The sequence below is a fragment of the Symsagittifera roscoffensis genome, unplaced genomic scaffold (assembly GCF_963678635.1).
Source record: "Symsagittifera roscoffensis unplaced genomic scaffold, txSymRosc1.1 SCAFFOLD_121, whole genome shotgun sequence".
Lineage (NCBI taxonomy): Eukaryota > Metazoa > Xenacoelomorpha > Acoela > Convolutidae > Symsagittifera > Symsagittifera roscoffensis.
In genome coordinates, this window is record NW_026970982.1 from 109,708 (window position 1) to 127,960 (window position 18,253).

The window sequence follows — 18,253 nt, forward strand, 5'->3', positions numbered from 1 at the left end:
AAAACACTATGTAACATTCGTCTACTGCAGTCACACATGAGGCTTAAGAAAAATAGGCCCTATAACCACTGGCTCAAGGGTCAGGGACACTATCTCTTGTGTTTTTCTACCTCAAGAACGGTCGGAGCCAGTTCGGTTCGCTTGTGACATGAGACTACGACCCGTTACAGCTTAAAGGCTACTACTAAAATATCCCCCCCACTCTAGAATTAGAAACGTCCCCATACTTAGGTCTCTAGATACCCAAAATACATGAACGCCGTTAAAAACCGGGTTGGAACAATCCGTTAAGTTACTTTTTATTAGACAGTGTAACTTTGATCCATTTCAGATGGATCAACCTAAAACTCGCCTTACCTCAACATAACAATTATAAAACACACTCTAGGAATTTAAATTAAGTACTCACATTGTAGCACGCTCAAGAACCAGGAAGTAAATAAGTCGGTAAACAACTCAAGAATTAATAAAGTAACTAATATGAGTTTAATGTTAGTCAGTTTTAACAACAAGAACAAGTTTTTACTCTAGACTGCAAGTTATCGTGAACCATTGGGACACTCAAGCTGTCCACCTTTCCACCGAAGGTTCACTCTAGTCCAGTCAATAATAGTATTCCAATCGTAACAATCCAATTCGTGGGAATGCTCTCGTCTCTGTTTCAGATGGGACAGCTCTACTCTAAGCTATTATTGCTATTGAAATTGCGAATAGCAATTTCCCACCGATTTTTCTAGCAACTTTCCCGCGATTGTTATTCAACTGTTCTGAAATTGTTCTGACCTCTTTTTCTGATTTTCAGTTCTCGCGAGAAAATCGTGCATGACAGGTTCCATTCGAAATTTTGAAAAATTAAATTTCACTCCAAAATCAAGTGTTTTTTTCTTCTCTCAAGGTCAAACTTCCAAATATGACCGACTGGCACATCTCTTCCTAATTTGCTTTGATGAAATAAATTGTGTTTGATCTATATTGTATTCAGTCCCCTGTGTCTCCCAGCAGTGTTGATTTTAACAAAGTGTTTGGAGTTTGAAATTTCTTCACAAGAATCATCAAATATAAGCAGATACTTAGTTAACTGAAGTAAGTGAAGACACAACGCCATACCACCCCTCTATATTCGAACAAATAACCGTCAAGGCAGTACGGAAATCAACCCTGAAAATGCTCGAAAGCCACAGTCCCTCAGTTCTAAATGCGTGCGAATGGAGAAAAATATTAACTCACTTTAAGCAGACATCCATTGAACATTAAAATACCAACAAGGAATTCTCGATCTGGAATACTGCAGCTTGTTACACTTATTGAAGCGTGGACTGGAGGAGCAGCACCATGCTCTAGAAAAACCGACCAGAAACTAGCAGAGAAATTAAGCGAAAAACGAAACGAATCATAATCCGACACAATAAACTTTTTAAAAACCTAAATAAGTTTTGCACTTCTGAGGAGTGCAATCCTCTGCCTCATGGGTTGCAAGAAACTTAAAAATACATACATGACATTTCCTTCAATGCAATAATCAAGTGGGTTGATTTTAATTGAGAATTCTCTGGATGCTTTAAAATCGACTTGATTTATTCATAAAAGTTTGTCGATGTTTTAAATAAGGGTGGTATGGCCCAATCCAACCTGTGCACGGACCGTGGCATGACGGAAGGGCCCATTTTTGTTGTCTTGGTCCAAAAAATAACACTGCCTATAAATGTTTGTTAATATATATCAAATTACAGGAATTTTAAGTTTTTTCTCATGTAGACATCATTGTAGCCCTATTCTTTGATACTGATACTTGTCGATGACTGCTGGCGTTTTGAACGAATTGAATTGACATAATACTAATAGTTTAATGAGTATTGCCCGTCAATTTTTTTTATTTATTAGTATATGAGTCCTTTTTTAGGTTGATAATGTCGGGGAGTATCTCCAGAACTCCTTCAAAACTTTCAGAAATGTTTTTCTCATTTGCTGATACAAGCTTTGAAAAAGTTTATGCGAAACTCCAGAAAGATATAAAGCTTGTCGAAAGTCTGAGTAATGAATCGGAGTCTGCTTGTAATTTCCAACATCGCTCACCAATCAAGCAAAGATTTAAGTTCACGCCATTTACTTATGCTAGTGGCGAAAGGTTAATATACGTGAATCCCAATGAGAAAACAATGCGAGTTGGCTCAGTTGAAATCAATGATAATGACATATCCAGAGAAGATGCTCCTGCTCAAACAAGAACTGTGAGTATTCTTATTTTGTATGCAATTATACAGGCGACCTTTCAATGACATGGAATGACTTAAAGCAATAATATTTTATTAATCGAGATCAGGTTTATTGCAATCGGGTGTTAGCCTTTTTCCCCGTGAACAACTTCGTCCAAAACTACGGCGAAACGGCTGACGTAGATCTCACCCACTTAAGCAAGGACAAATGTTGGTAAGGAGGAAGTAGGAGGGGAGGTTGAATAGAAAAATGATTTTTCTCGGCATGTTTGTTCTGAAATTAATTTCATTCGAGACGAATTGTGATTTTCATGGTATTTGTTTAAATTTATTTTGACTTCTGGCTCATTTTTTGTCTGCTAGGTGGATATGCTCTGTTTGTGATATATCACCAGGTTTTATCAAATGGGATGTGTTCCTAGCATGGGCTGGTCGGAATGCTTTGTTTGCTATATAACACCAAGTTTAATCAAATCGGGCGTCTTCCTTGCATTGCAGGTCAATGTGTGAATGGAAACTTTTAGGAAATAAAACTTTGTGACCAGCCTTTTTAGATGATATTTTTTTTTCATTTTTTGAACAATAGATTTAACTATTATGAGTGAAGTCTTCAACAAAATACAAATGACAAGCAAATAATTTAGCACTGGGGAGGATAGCTAAAAGGCATATGTAATGCCCACTAATAGACTACCCTTAAACACAAATACAGTGAACTAAATTATCACACATAAAAAAATTGAACAAAATAATTTCTTCAATGAAAATCTATTTGTCGAACATAGCCATTTTTAAAAGCAAGTCAAAGCTATTGATACTGCCATGCTATAAACCTGGATACTAACAGACGTTACAAAGAAAAACCAAAGGAAAAATACATGATTTTCAAGCATTTTCAAACCAGCGTTATTTTGAAGCTCCAATATCCGTAGGTTGGCACACCTTAAGACCGACGCGTGAATTGATTCAACGAAATGAAGTAAAAAAAAAAATAGATTAATTCATCTGAGGATTGTAAATCTTGCAGCCAAATGCGACTGCTTAATTGCGAGTTGTGACGTTTTTATGTCATTGTAAATGTTTTAAAAAGAATTTAGATATAATTTTTTAATGGTTTTTCGAAATTTGATTTGAAAAACTTGAATAAAAACTTTACTTAATTTGAAACTACCAGAACTGTAATTGTTTGCTGGCAGAGAGCACACTCAAAGGTTACAAATTTTTTTCTCTTTATGCGTTTTTTTTAATGAAATACGAAAAATTCGAAGCACCGGAGGTGCGTTACGCGCTAGTCATATTTAAGCATAAGCAATTTAAAAGCATATGTTTTTGCTTTGTTTTTGGCTAGTGTTAGGTCCTATTTGAAAAAAACAGGTTTCATAAAAATATATTGGTGTTGTTGTTTTTTTTTGCGACGCTTAGTAAAATTTTTGCACTAATCGCAGAAAATTTAATTTTTTTCTCAAAAACTACGCAGTCAATTTTCAAAGAAAATAGTGCCAGTGGAAAACCGGCGGCTCTTCTATGTGTCTGCATATTTTTCTAGTTTTTCATTTTACCCCACGTTTTGCGGCCTTCGAAAGTTTCAATAGGTGGATTTTTGGCCTATTTGTTAATTTTTTTCAGCTATTAAATACACAAATCTAAGATGAATTTTTCAATCAAAAGAACAAAATATAGGGATATCATTTTTTCAGGCGGCTATTCCCTAAATTCGGTGGGAAAAAAGTTATGTCCTCAAACTAGCCCATTTTTTGACTTTTTGTTAATTTTTTAAACTTTTTGAGTCTTCTCAAAAGCTACCCTGCCAATTCGGAGATAAAGGTTTTAACCGAAACAAAAACAATCAGTTATGCGACTCTTTCCTGCGCAAGTAGCTATTCCCTGCATTTTGAAAAAATTATGGCCTTCGAAAATGTCCAATTTTCAATATTTTACCCGTTCATGGAAAATTATTCTTTTTTTTCAAAAATTAACGTGCTGATTCTGAGGTTGATAGTTCATTCAAACTAACGTGCTGCTTAGATTCCGAAAAATCTACGTTTTGAAATTTTGTACCGTTTCTTTTGAAATTTCATCTCCATTCTCGAAAACTACTTGCTTTATCTGATATCAACTGTTTTATCTCAAGAGGCTATTCCAATGCTGAAGTAGAGAAAATTTTGTGATATAGGAAAAGTCCAATTTTTGAGTTTTTGTTCGTTTTTTTTTGGAATCCTCTTTCCTTTTTTTCCCGAAAACTACCCAGTGAAATCTGAGATAAACATAAAGAAATCGCTAGGGTTTTGCGTATATTCCTTTTTTTGAAAATAACCCAGTTCCGTATCAGTGCAATATATGATTAAAAATGTCAAAAACAAGTAGATCCAGCATTAGCCCGGCCACTATTTTACTTCCAATTAATTGGGGCGCAGATGCGAGGACGTGAGTATCCTAATCAACAGGTCGGAGGTTCAAATGCGGATCATTGAAATAGTTTTATTTTTTGGTCAAATTTTTGCTGCGTAGCAATGGCAATTTGATACAAGCTGTAGCTGCTTTATTAGTGGCTAGTGTTATTAAAATTACCAGCGGTCGTGGAGCAGATGCGAGAACGTGAGTCTCCTTGTCTCACTAAAAAAAATTTCCCAAGGTGTATGTTTTTATCTTTTTCTTATTTCCCTTTGTTTTGTCTTTTTCGAGCTCTTTTTGGCATTGTCCTTGCTTGTGTATGCGAAGCGCAGCTTCGCCTCTGTGTCAAAAATGAATGTTTTTTTTTTCGAATCTTTCTGAAATGTACTAGATTCATAAGCTGCTTTATTGCAAAATGAACGTAATGTTTTTCATTTAAGTTGCATCACTGGAGCCATGTTTCCGAACACCCTCTCGAGAAAGACGAGTCATTTTTTGATTTCCCTGATGAAGCAGTGACATCTGAAGAGATCATATCTTATGAAGACGATCCTCATAATATTAACAGTTATAAACACCTTCTATCTTATGAATCAGATAGTGCTCTGGACGAAGTAGATGAAGAGGAATATGACGATCGCTTTGAAGGTATTTAAAACGAAAAGTTTGAAATATTTTTCAATTATTAAGAGTTGATGAACGTAGTGGTGACTTGTAGACTTTTATTTAGGTCGTGATGATTTTTTGCATGAAAAGTCTTAAAATTTGTTCAAGCTTAAATTCACTTTGTTGCTGTTTGAATTTGGATTTCTTTTCAAGTTCATTTTTTTGATAAAAGGAAGGCAAACTCCTCTATCATACAATAAAAGTGTAAAGGTCACGAAAGACGTGATCGACTTCTAGTTTTCGTTTGTGGAATTTTATCAGATTTCCCAGCCAAATATAAATTTTACTTAGTGATCTAGTTTTCTCTAATTGGGTTGATTTTATCCAAAACCTATCTGTCATAATTAAGAGTAATGAACGTAATGAAAACTCTTATATAGGTCTTGTTGATTTTTTTTTCAGGAAAACTCATAAAATGCTCTAATAACTGCAGATATGCATTCATACATATTGATGCATTTATGAATGCACTTAGGTATATATGCGTTTTTTGAGTTTAATTGAAGTTCATCTGCTGAAATTGACGTAAGCAGCACTCTCCAAATACGAACGTGGAAATGGCGCGAAAAAACGTGAACGATTTTTAGTTTCGAAAATGGAATTTTATTTTTAGATTTCCAGCGGAATAAAAACTTTACCTATTGATCCAGTTTTCTCTAGTTGGGTTCATGTTATCAAAAAAAGCGCTAATTGTAAATTGTTCTAGAAAATCAAAGAGCTTAAAGGGTATGTATTTTTTTCTTTGAAATTTGAAAGTTGAGATTTCAAGAAAGTCAGTGTTTTTTTTAATGTTTACTTGCGTTCATTACTCTTTTCCAATCTTCGGCTGGCTATGTTTTGCTCTTAAAATTCAAAGAGCTTTGAGACCTCTTTTTTCAAATTCGAAAGTTGAGGTTCAAATAACAATTCAGTATTTTTTCTTAATGCGACAACTCGCAACAAAAGACAACTCGAAATTTGCATTAACAGACAGCTCGCAATATACTCACCGCCGAAGTGACGCCAACATGTTGCCAGCTTCCCAACAGAGGGTAGGACTTAAACCGAAATTCTTACATTATAAAATAATTTCCAAACTTTCCCAGTTGTCGCTTTCCTGAAATTTTGCGAGTTGTCTTTTGTTACTGGTTGTGTTTTGTAGCGAGTTGTCATGGTACTGTATTTTTATAAAATGTTTTCTTGCGTGCATAAACTCGTTTCTAACCTTCTGTTGGCCAAGTTTTATGCTAAACGCGGTTTATCACAATCATTTATTTTTAGGCGAAGAAGCGTCTGATATTGAAAATGCAGTTCTGGAAAGTTCTTTCTCTGTTGATCCACATTTTTATCACGCCTACTTTGCTAGGACGAAGCCAAAGATCTGCGATGAAACAGAGCTACAAAAAGTGCAAGATGAAAATATTTTCCAACGCCTGGGAGCAGGTTTTAAACCTCCGTTACGAATGCCTGATAGTTGCCACCCGCAGACTCCAAAAACACAAGTTTTACCAAACAGTAATCGGTTAGCTGCAATAAATACACCAATGGAGGGATGCAGTTTGTCAGACAGCGAAAGTGCCAATTGTGATAGAGCTCTAGACTTGGAAGACGGAATCGAAAATATGATCAAAATGGCATCTAGTCAGACGACAGATAGTCCTAAGAAGTCAAAAAACAGTAAGCCTAAGTTTGATGTGTACAAACACATCAGAGCAGACGGCGACAGTTTAATTGAGAGTAATCAGAATGTGCATCATTGTGGTATTTGTGGGAATTATGCAGCGTTGACGAAAGAGACATTAGAAAAGCATTGGAGAACTCATTACAAAGAGAGGCCACATAAGGTAAGCAAGCATCATTGATATTTTTCATACTGTTTGTTGGCTATGATTTTCTTCAAAATTTTTAACCTGATGGGACTCCTTCGTTTGTAATTTCAGTTTAGATGAATTGTTTTATTCTAATGAAGATAAAAGATTGTTTGTCAAATTTTTGGCTCGAATAAGTTTTGAAGTTCAAGTTAACCTTCATTTTCAACATCAATAAGACAGTTTGACGTGGAAGCTGAATTAACTTAAATTATTTTTCAGTGTCCTCGTTGCGAGAAGGCCTTCAGCTCGGTCTACTTACTGAACAGTCATCTTAACACGCACGCAGACATCAAAGACTTCTTCTGTTCTCTGTGTAGTCTGAGTTTCGCATCTAAGTCTGAGCTGTCCCGACATAAGAGGTACAAACACACCGAAGACAAACCCTACAAGTGCACCGAATGTGACTATGCCTCAGTGGAGTCTACGAAGTTGAAGCGACACATGAGAACTCATACTGGTAAGTTAATAAATATGGGATGGGGGTTCGATGAAGTTGGGTTCATTCTCATGACAGGAAGACGTTCTTCGAAGTGACTGATTTTCGTATTATTTCTGTGGCTCCCCTTCCTCGAGGATTCGGCCCCCGGGCATCCAGAGCTTTTTGCGCAGAATAGCTGTTGTACTTACGCAGTTTTTTGTTATTTTTCTGTATTGAGAATTGTTGCCTCGCCCTCGGACAAAGACCACTGAACGTAGTCGGCCTCGAACCGCGGACCTTTAGACGGGGGGACGGCTGGCGTAGCCATTTTTACGTCGCTTCGCAGTGAAGTTACAGTTTTGATTGCATGCGTTGTTTTGTTGAAGGTGAGAGGCCGTTCAAGTGTCACTTGTGCTCCTACTGCTGCACAGACAACTTCAAGCTGAAGAGACATGTGAAGACGCACACGGGGGAGAAGCCGTTCTCCTGTCCCCTCTGCATGTTCAAGTTCAGCCAACACGCATCACTCAAGCAACACCTGCTAGGACATACGGGAAACAAACCAAAGTATATAAAAACAAGAATAAGTTGCTGCTTTGCAAGCAGAGCAGAAGGGTTCGAATCTCTGTTGTTTTTGCAAAAAAGCTTGAATTGAATAAATGTGAAGAGTGACTCTTCACTCTGTTTTTGTCTATAATTACAATTGCGAAAGCAAGTGTCTTGTAATTTGGAACTAGACTTTTTCCCTTAAATAACTTTTACAAATTTTCAACTTGCTTTAGTATTGAATCTTAACAACTTCAAGTTTTCTTCGCTTTTGCGTAGAGGTAACGCCGTCATCTTTGCATCCTAAGGTCAGGGGCTGGAATCCCGGACGGACCTTGCTTTTTCAGTATGTGCTACTGGAATTTTTTTCGTTAAAAATTGATTCGTCGGATTTTCGTTTATCTGCTCACGTTTTGCCGGCTTAGTTGCCACATCACGGATTTTTTGTGCTTTAAGCAAGTATCATGGTATCATGTTGGCTGTAGTTTCAGAGGGGACTCGTAACTTGAATGTTTTTTTTTCCAAAATCATTTTTTTTCGGCTCAGCTGGCGTCTGCTTTAATTCCGCTTCGTAAGTTTTTTCCGTTGCTATTTTTATATTCAAAAATTGCGAGTCATGTTTGCATAGATTTCACAGTTGATAAAAACAAGTGTTATGAAAATTAATGGAATTAGATGTTTTCCTTTATTTTTTTTGAGACGCTTCGCAAATTTTATACTCTTCTAGTCTGATTTTACTTCACCCCTCGGAAAAAGCTGTGGGGGAGAGGAAAATTTGATCCCTATTTTTGATTTTTTTTTGTTAAAAACTATCCTCCGAAATCTGAGATTTTGGTTTCAATGAACAGAACAGGTTTGAAAAAGATCTTTTGAACTAACGGCAATCACAATTGTTTCACACAAAAGGTTATCGACCTGGGAAAAAGCTTTTAAAAATCATTTGAGCATTCTCAAAACTTTTCGAGTTTTCTAGAAAATTACCCTCCAATATCCCAGATTTTGAGTTTAAATCCAAAAAGTCGGTTCTGAAAAACTGCTTTGCATACGTGACTACGCCCATTTTTTTCGTAAAATTTTCTGGGCCTCGGAAAGGCCAAAACTTTGATTGTTTGCGCGTCTTTTGAAACTTCCTGACTTTTCTCGAAAACTACCCTCCCATATATGACATATAGGTTGCAATCCAAAGACTTTTTTTTACAAAAGTTATGACCCTCGGAAACGTCGAAGTTTTGAAACTTGACCGTCTTTTGGAAATATTTTCGACTTTACTCGAATACAGCCGTGCCATTTCTGAGGTTTAGTTTTGTTTATCCTCTCTAATTAAGCGCTCTCGACCTGCTTTTTGCAGAGAATATTTTCTACAAAACTACCCTATCAAATCTGTCTGAGATCAAAAGTTCAATAGAAAAAAAACGGTTGCGAGGAGTTTTCCTGCAGAAGCGGTGACTCCTTATTTTTTGGTAAGAGAAATGTTATGTTCTTGGGTAATTTCCTATATTTCTAAATTTTCACTTAAACTTATTTTAGTAGAGAAACAACTAAGGTTTTGGGCAAAGTCCCGTTTTTGAAATTACGCCTTTCGTCCCGTATGGGTAGAAAAACTTTAAAAGATATCAAACACGTTCCTCCAGCTTTAGTTAGGCCCCTAGTTTTCTTTTATCGAGAATACGAAAATTTCGGATCACCTAGTTTTTTCAACATTTTCGAATTCTATGTTTTTTTATTTGATCGTCTCATCACAAGTGATGCGAAGCTCCGCTTCGCCTGTTGAAAAAATGAGAAGCCAGTTTTTCGCCACGAAGTTATTTTGGGTTTTTAAATGCTGATAAAATTATTTAAAGCTTTAATACTATAAAACCGCCTTGCTTTAGTGTTTTTAAGTACTGTAAATGTTAACTCGATTATCCATTATTCGCTGTAGATTAAAACTGTTGTTATGCTGGCTGATTATTTCATTCAAGCTCAAATCACTGAATAGTCAATTTTATGTTTTTACTCCCGAAACCGTCTGAAAAAGTTTTCTTGGTTCTGGTTTTGAAATAATGTTAATAATAATAAGTCACACTCAAATTTGACTTTTCACCGTTCACCTTGATTTTTTCAATTCAAAATCATTTGCATAAAGTAATGCAAGTTATTCTCTCCAGTTACGAAAGCGGAAATGACGCGAATAAATGTGACTGACTTTGAGTTTCGAAATTGGATATTAATTTTTCGATTTCTCATCGGAAAAAGGTACTTATAGACTTCTTTTTCTCTAATTGACTTAGTGTATGAACAAGGTGTCAATGATAAAAGGTTCTAAAACTTTGATGACACAAGCAATGCTTGTGTCATAGTATGAACTATCTTTTTTTCAAACCTAAGTCATTTGTCGCAATTATTGTTGCGATAAAATGAGTTCATTTTGAAAGTGTTCATTTTGACCAATAACAGCTATTAAGTACAGCCAATGCTAAGGATAATAACACATACTATTATTGTTCCGACTGTCGTAACGAAAGTAGCGGACTATTTGTGCTCGGGGTGGTTTTTTCTTCAGACAAATTTCGACTTTTTAACTAGCCATTTTTGACGTTTTTTTGTATCTTGCAAAAAGTAATGTTGTCCTGAGCTTAATTTTGGAGAGATATTTCAGCTTTGACTATTTTTCCTAAAGTTATGGGGGTTCAAAGATTGCCATTTTGACCAATCTTTGAACCCCCAATCAATTCATTTTTATTTCATGACATTTATTTTTTTCATGTTATTACTGCTCGATAGACTGCTGTATAAATTGAGGCATGTTAGTTGGTAAATTTCTTTTTTTAAATCAAATTGACTGGTACTGATAATGCATCATAATTGGCGTGTGTTACTTAAGAAATTTTGTAGGCTCAAAGTTTTCTTCATTCAGTTTTTCCCAGTAGCGTTATCGGTCATATTTTTGCTTGTGTATGCGAAGTGCAACTTCGCCTCTGTATTATAATGTATTTTTCGAAAGTAGAAAAGAATAAACAAAATATTCAATGTTTTTGCTTCCCTGAGTTCATTCACATTTTCCCATTTTTTTGGCAGTGTCAATTGTTCGACGTAATTTTTTGCGGAAACCTTTTTATTCCTCCGGTTGGAAAACACTTGAAAAATCCAACAATCCTGACTTTTAGTTTTTTAGGTTAATAACAGTTATCTTTTACTTACGTAACCACTGCGACTCAGAGCAATACGGAAAAAATTTCATTCGTTAATTGTTGCGACCACTTTAGGAAGTGGGAAGAAACTATGGTTTAGGGTCTGTTTTTTAGTGGATTTTGACTACCTCAATGAAAAATCTATGGGGTCAAAGGTGGTATCATATTGAAGCCCTTTCAGTCGTGATTTGGATTCCACAAAATTTACAAAAGGATTTGGTATAAATATTCTCGTGGTTGAAACATTCTGCTCCTTGTACAGCAACCGACGATCCTTGTTGTTCCGACCACTTCATGATTTGAAGGGTAGGAACTATTCCGGTTGTTTTTTCTCTTACCCATTTGGACTACCTAGAGGAAAGATCATTAGGTGTCAAGTCTGGAATTATTTAACTACATCTCGTTCTGTACTTACCAACTTAAATTGTAAAATCAAATCGGATAAATGTTAAGAACTATTTCGGCAAAACTGCAATCATCAGTGATCTAGAAAAAAAACAAATTATCTTAAACAAAATCAAGAAGACTGCAGAATGGAAAACAAGAAAAAAATTGAAAACCAAAATAGCTTATTATGGATGTAATTAGGTATGAAATCGAGGTGGCATGAAAACCACAACTAACAATTGAAAAATGACTTCAAAGGCGTACTGTGAGGGTGCTACCGGCACTCCTTTTGGTGTGTTTATTATTATATTATTTTAGTTAATCAGCCAGAGTCCTAACCCGAAGGTTAATTATTTAAAGATAATCAAGATACGGCTATCTTAAAGAGCACACATGCGATTTGAACCCGCAATCAGATGATTGCTGGTGACCATCACCACCGATGCGCCACAACGCCATTTATTTTAATTGACCTTTAATAACAACGAACTCCGTTCGTTTGGAAAATCTTCACTTCAATCGCAATAATCAGATTCATTTAAAACAAACTGCGATCCTTGTTTTAAATGAGTATATATTTTTCAAATTGATATTTTGGAAAAAAAATAGTAACGTTTTTGTACCTGATTTTTCGGTACGAAGTAGAAAATGCATATGTGCCTAACCGTTGTATGAGTTAATCTTTGATAGGGTACTTTACTTGATAACATGAGGGGAGAAAGATAGTTTACGAGAGCCCTGTGATTATTTATTGTTTTTTTTTTCAAAATCTGTTTAGGTACCAATGTGAGTACTGCAGTGTGACGTGTTCTCGCAACAGTGACTTGAAACAGCACGTGATGAAGCTGCACACGAGTAACAAGCCCCAGAGATGCAGACTGTGTGGGGCCTCATTCCCCGACAGACACAATCTGAAGCAGCACATGAGGAGACACAGGGGGGAGAAGTTGTTGCAGTGCGAAGAGTGTCACTACAAGACTAACAGCCACAGACATCTCCAGGAACACAACAGGATACACACTGGTACCTTTTCAACCTTTTTTCTTCCTTCTCACCTTCCTCACCTTCGAGTTTTTACTGGCATAATTATTGCTCACAATGTACGATGGTAATAAGGCTAATTACCCGTGCGATAGCAAGGGTATTGAAATCGGGTACTAGATTTTTTTTCGTAAACAAATTTGACCACAGATTTCAGCATGCATGCAGTACACGACATGCATGCAGTATGAGCGTTGTATATTTGCGATCATTGGTCTTTTACTCTCACTGTGCATCCTTTTTAGTGATTTTCCAATAAATTCTCAGTTCGAATTTTTTAATGATAATTCTTTGGTATTTTTTTTTGAATTTTCGACTTCGTTGCTTTCGGTTTACTTTTTGTCGGCTTAGTTTCCGCTTTTTAACCATCCAACTAAATCGTTTATTTGAATTTCAGTTTTTTAATACATTATAGTTGCTTTTAGTGTTCTGGTTTACCTCTGCTGTTTGTTTGTAATTATTTTAACCTTGTCATTGTATATATTTCTTTTTTTGCTTTGTTTTTGAATAAAAACTTTATTCTGCCCAAACGGCTTAGTGACCTAATTTCGAGTCGTTTCAATGGAAACATATTTTTTATGTTTACCTCTAGATTGCACAAAATGCTTAACATCTTAATAGACATATAATTCAAATTTTTCAAGACAACAACTTTTTATCGCCTTTTTTCCTTTTGTTTCGGCTTTATAGGTTTCGGCCTATATTATATCGGCTTATCAGCCTCATATTGCGACGAGCGAAAAAAGGGTGTGTGTGCGTGTCTGTGTTTGGAGGACGAGGGGGGGCTTATTAATTTCTTATTAGTCTTAATTTTTCATTTTTTTATGTTTCTTTTTTGGGGCTTAATAGGTTTCGGACTATATTATATCGGCTTACTTGTCTCATATTGTTTCATTTGACGAGCAGACAATGTTTTTTGAGTGTTTTGAGGGCTAGGGGGACTTTTCATAAGTCTTAAACCTTTTTGATTTTTTCTGAAAGGTATCTGCCAAGGTAATTTATGTTCCGATGCTAATTTCATATTCGATTGTCGCGGTATGTTTTGTTTCAAAACTAGACTTAATCATTATGATAGATCTAGTTTTTTCGAGATTTTTCATTTTGTTTTGTTGCATAGCAAGTGGTGCGGAGCTCAGCTTCGCCTCTATGCTTATAAATGTTTGTTCTTGATAAAATGACGCGTTAGACTATGCTTATGGTACGCTTGTAAGTTAAGGTTTTAAAATCACGAGGTAGATCATGCTTATGGTATGGTAGGCGTGAAAAGGAAAATCAGTCGTTTGTTTTTTTTCTTCTGTTTTTGGATTGTTTACTTCAATTGTTGTGGTTGCAACATTCAACAGCAACGGGCTATCATTGTTAGTTTTTGTGTTTTCTGAATACGTTCTAAAGTAAAACGTCAACTTTTTGCAGCAATGATTTTTTTGGTAATATTCAGAGTTAAATGTATTTAGCCAGCGTCGATTTTGATACTGTATATACTCTCGTTTCCGTTTATGGGCTTGGATTTTAAGCAAGAAAAAACTGGACGATTTAAGACAACGACGGTCAGGGCTTAATAATAAATTTTGCTAAGCCCAAAAATTGAGTTCTTTTGAGGCTTTAAAAAACTTTGAGAAAATACGGCAATGAAACATGTTCAGGTTGGCAGAAAGATTGATAGTTTTTCACAATCGCAAGCGGATTTCTGTACCCGCCTGTCTAGAGAGCGCAAAAGTGTTCAAAATATAAACACTGGTTTGAAAAAACGTGTTGAAAGCGACTGTTATTCAGGTGAGAAGCCATTCATCTGTTCTCATTGCGGTCAGCAGTTCCGACTTAAGCAGGGCCTACGTGCCCACTCGAACCGAGTTCACCCCGAGTTGAAATGGACACGACTCTCAGAAGAAGCGGACAAAGTTGAAACCAATTATCAGACGGAAGAAAATGTGGCAGTATTTGTGTGCTCGCTATGTCAACAACAAACAGGTACTAAAAATACAATGCGTCAGCATCTCAGAACTGTACATGAAATGACGGTGGAAGAAATTGAAATCGCGTTGCCGACTTGTGTACAGGTCCAGGAAGGCCAAAACGACCAAATGTCACAAGATCATTTGTCAACGAATGGAAATGAGAAGAACTCTGATTCAACTATAATGGTCACGTGTACACCTGATCGAGTCTCCGCTTCGGTAGTAAGAAGTAATGAAAACAACGCAGAAACTATTCCAGTATCGAGTGATTCTTTTATAGAAGCTATTTTTATTCTCTCAAGAGACGAGAGTGAAAGACTCAGTGTAATGGTAGAGCCAGAAATTCTGTGCAATCAAACGCTTCTTCAGTCTTTGCAGTCGGCACTGGAACAAAATGTCATCATGAAAGAAATTGCGTCTTTAAATTACAAAAGATTGCATTCTGCAGATGATGATTTGAAATTACCAAAAGAATTGACAGAAAATGAGGAGCAGTTTGCGGTAACAGGACAAGAAACACTTAATACCACTGAAAATGGAAATAATAGCGAAAACTTAACAGTAGAAAAAGTGCCTGAATTTTCAACTATTGATACCTCGGTGCTTCAATAATTAAATTAATTTGTAAGTTAAATTTTTGTTCTATCTTGGAGTTTCTTTTAACATCTCTGGTTCTATTATCCTTGCTCTTAATAAAAAAATTGTGCAATTTAGACAGTATAAGTTAGTATTTAATCGATTATACACGACTCAATTCAATATTTAAATTTAGTGTTTTGAACAGTCGTTTGTGTTAAGTGTATAAGAATGAAGTGATGACCGCTGATATAGTAAGTGATGATTTTTTTCCTTTGAAATGTTAAAAGAACGAAGGGAAGGTCACTTTGCCGAAAATCTACTATTGATCCAGTTTTCTCTAAATGGGATAACTTCAAGAAAAAATAGCCGACCATAAACAGTATTTGAAATTTGAAGAGCTTAAACATGGTAGATTTTTCTTCAAAATTCAAAAGTTGAGTATTGCTCAATAATATTCATTCAACTTTTTTCGGTTCTCTAAAGTTCGTATATTGATCCGGTTTCCTATTCACAGCTTGTCGGTTCAAAAATTTGCAACCTTGCGATTCAAATAAGAATCTGTCACCGATTTTTGAATGCGCATAGTCAAATCCACTAGGATCTCCTGTAAAAACTTCAATAAAATTTAATTTTTATAAAATGTATATTTTCGTTTCTTTTTTTTCGTTTTTTTTTTTCGTTTTTCCACCTGCGTCAATTGTTACTTTGCTCGAATCTCTGTTTGTCTATTTTTTTAATTGTCATGTTGCTTTCGTCCTGTCATTTGTTTTGCAAGTGTAGCGAAGCTCAGCTTTGCCTCTGTGTATAAATTTGTTTAAAATCATTGATTTACTCGACCGGTTCTTTTTTTTAATCATACAGTTGCCGACACTGATAGCAGATAGAAAGTATCACTCTCCCTAAACACTTAAAGTGAAATCACATTTACATGAAAAACATCTCTCTTCTCCCTTCTAGCCTGATATTATAAAAACGTTTTCGAGAGCAAGAGTCTTGTAAAATGAAACAGACTTTTTCCATAAGGCTTTTTGTCTTTACACTTGCGATCAGCTTAGTGTGTTATAATGAACCTTCTTTCGTTTCTAACCTATTTCGCAAATAAAAGTGTTCACTTATTTGGAATTTTCACTATAGAATTGGAAATCGCATAGCATCTGTTCTCTGATTTATTTAAGACTAGTAATTGGTACTTAGTAAGCTTCCGTGGCTGAGTGGTTAGTGTGTGAATCTCTTAATCTCTAGGTCGCAAGTTCGAATCTTAGACGTTGAAGATTTTACTAATTCGAGGCTAATTTCTATATTTTGTTTTGCACTTTATAGAGCTGTCGTGTTCTCGCAAATGTTTGCGAAGCGAAGCTTCACTTCCGTGTGAAAATCTGCCATTAAAACTTTTTTTTGCTGACACGTACCAGTGCTGACTTTCCTAATTTCTCAAAACTCAAATAGAACAACCTCTTTCATATTACGTGCATATAAAGCTTTTCAATAAACTTGTTGCCAAAAATGTCACCTGATTTTTTGTAGGACGTTTTTGCATTTTGACTTCTATAGTATCTACTAAAAGGGGATAATTGCAGTTTTTCAGCTAATGCCTAGACACTATTTTATATAAGCTTGAAAAACAGATAGAATGTATAAGCACCGCGCAATTTTTCTTCAGAAAAATTTTGAATTTTCAGCATTTTATTGGAATTTTTGATATATAAGAAAGCTTTGATGTCTTGAGCTGTCCTTTTTTTTGAATTCAGTTGATTACACAGCGAAGCGTAGTGTATCAGTACGAAGATTTTTGTTTCTAATCTAAATCGCAAACAAAAGTACTCATTTGGTGACACTTTTGGTATATTTCAAATTAATCATATTTAAGCCTAATTAAGCATAAGCAACTTAATACCATATGTTGTTGTTTGTTTTTGACTAGTATTAGATCCTTTTTGAAAAACAGGTATAATGAAAATGTACGGGATTTGTTGTTTTTTTTCCACGCTTTGGAAAATGATTGCACTTTTCGCTGAAGTTTCAACTTTTCTTTAAAATTACTGTACCGTTTTTCTCAAAAAATTGTAGCAATGGACAAACCGGATGCTCTTTAATGCAGATTTTGTTTTTCTTTTTTTCATGTTACCAAATTTCTACGGCCTTCGAAAGTTTAATTAGGGGTATTTTTGACCTATTTATTTTGAATTTTTTTCTTTTTCTCAAATAATAAATGCATAAATCTGAAATAAAGGTTTCAATGAAAAAATCTTCTTTGCTCAAGCGGCTATGCCTTGCGTTTTGAAAGAAAATTATGGCCTTAGAAAATGTCCATTTTTGAAATTTTCACCGTTTTTTTTAGAGTTTTCATCACTATTCTCGAAAACTACTAGCTAAACCTGATATTAAGGGTTCAATCTGAAAATAATGGCGTGGAAATTTTCCCTGCATAAGAGGTTATTCCCATGTTTTAGTAGAGAAAAGTTTCTGGATTTAGAAAAAGTCAAACTTTTGAGTTTTTGATCGTTTTTCGAATCTTTTTCACTTTTTTCCAAACTACCCAGACAAATCTGAGATAAATAATTCAATTGAAAGAACGAATAGTAGTTTCCTTGTTCAAAAAATCAGCAAATCGCCTTCTTAAGCAGAGAAATTACTAGGGTTTTGAGGAAAGTCATTTTTTTGAAATTTTAAAAATTACGCATTTCTGTATTAGTACAATATATGATTGAAACTATTAAAACAGGTACATCCAGCATTACCTGGGTCACTATTTTACTTCCAAGTGAACGTGGTGCAGATGCAAGGACGTGAGTTATCATCAGGTCCGAGATTCCAATTTGGAACGTTGAAATAGTTTTATTGTTTTTTGCTCGATTTTTAGCTTCTGTGTTTTTAATTTCTTCCTTTTTCGTTATTTCGTTGTTTTGCCTGCTTAGAGTTTTTTGCGTTTTACTTGCTTGTGTTTGCGAAGCGCAGCTTTGCCTCTGTGTTTAAATGTTTGTTGTGTTCCGATCACTCTCGTAGGAAACATTTTTTCGATATTTTGTTATTTTTCCAT

General features: G+C 35.4%; 1 protein-coding gene across 1 annotated transcript; it reads left to right on the forward strand.

The window, feature by feature from the left end:
• The first annotated feature begins 1,903 nt into the window (after positions 1-1,903).
• On the forward strand, positions 1,904-15,408 carry LOC134856095 (zinc finger protein 765-like). Its single transcript, XM_063872460.1, has 7 exons — positions 1,904-2,228; positions 5,045-5,252; positions 6,531-7,093; positions 7,340-7,577; positions 7,925-8,105; positions 12,420-12,664; positions 14,456-15,408. Exons 1-7 carry the CDS (start codon positions 1,908-1,910, stop codon positions 15,247-15,249), a joined length of 2,550 nt encoding a protein of 849 aa, XP_063728530.1. The 5' UTR covers positions 1,904-1,907; the 3' UTR covers positions 15,250-15,408.
• The last annotated feature ends 2,845 nt before the right edge of the window (positions 15,409-18,253 follow it).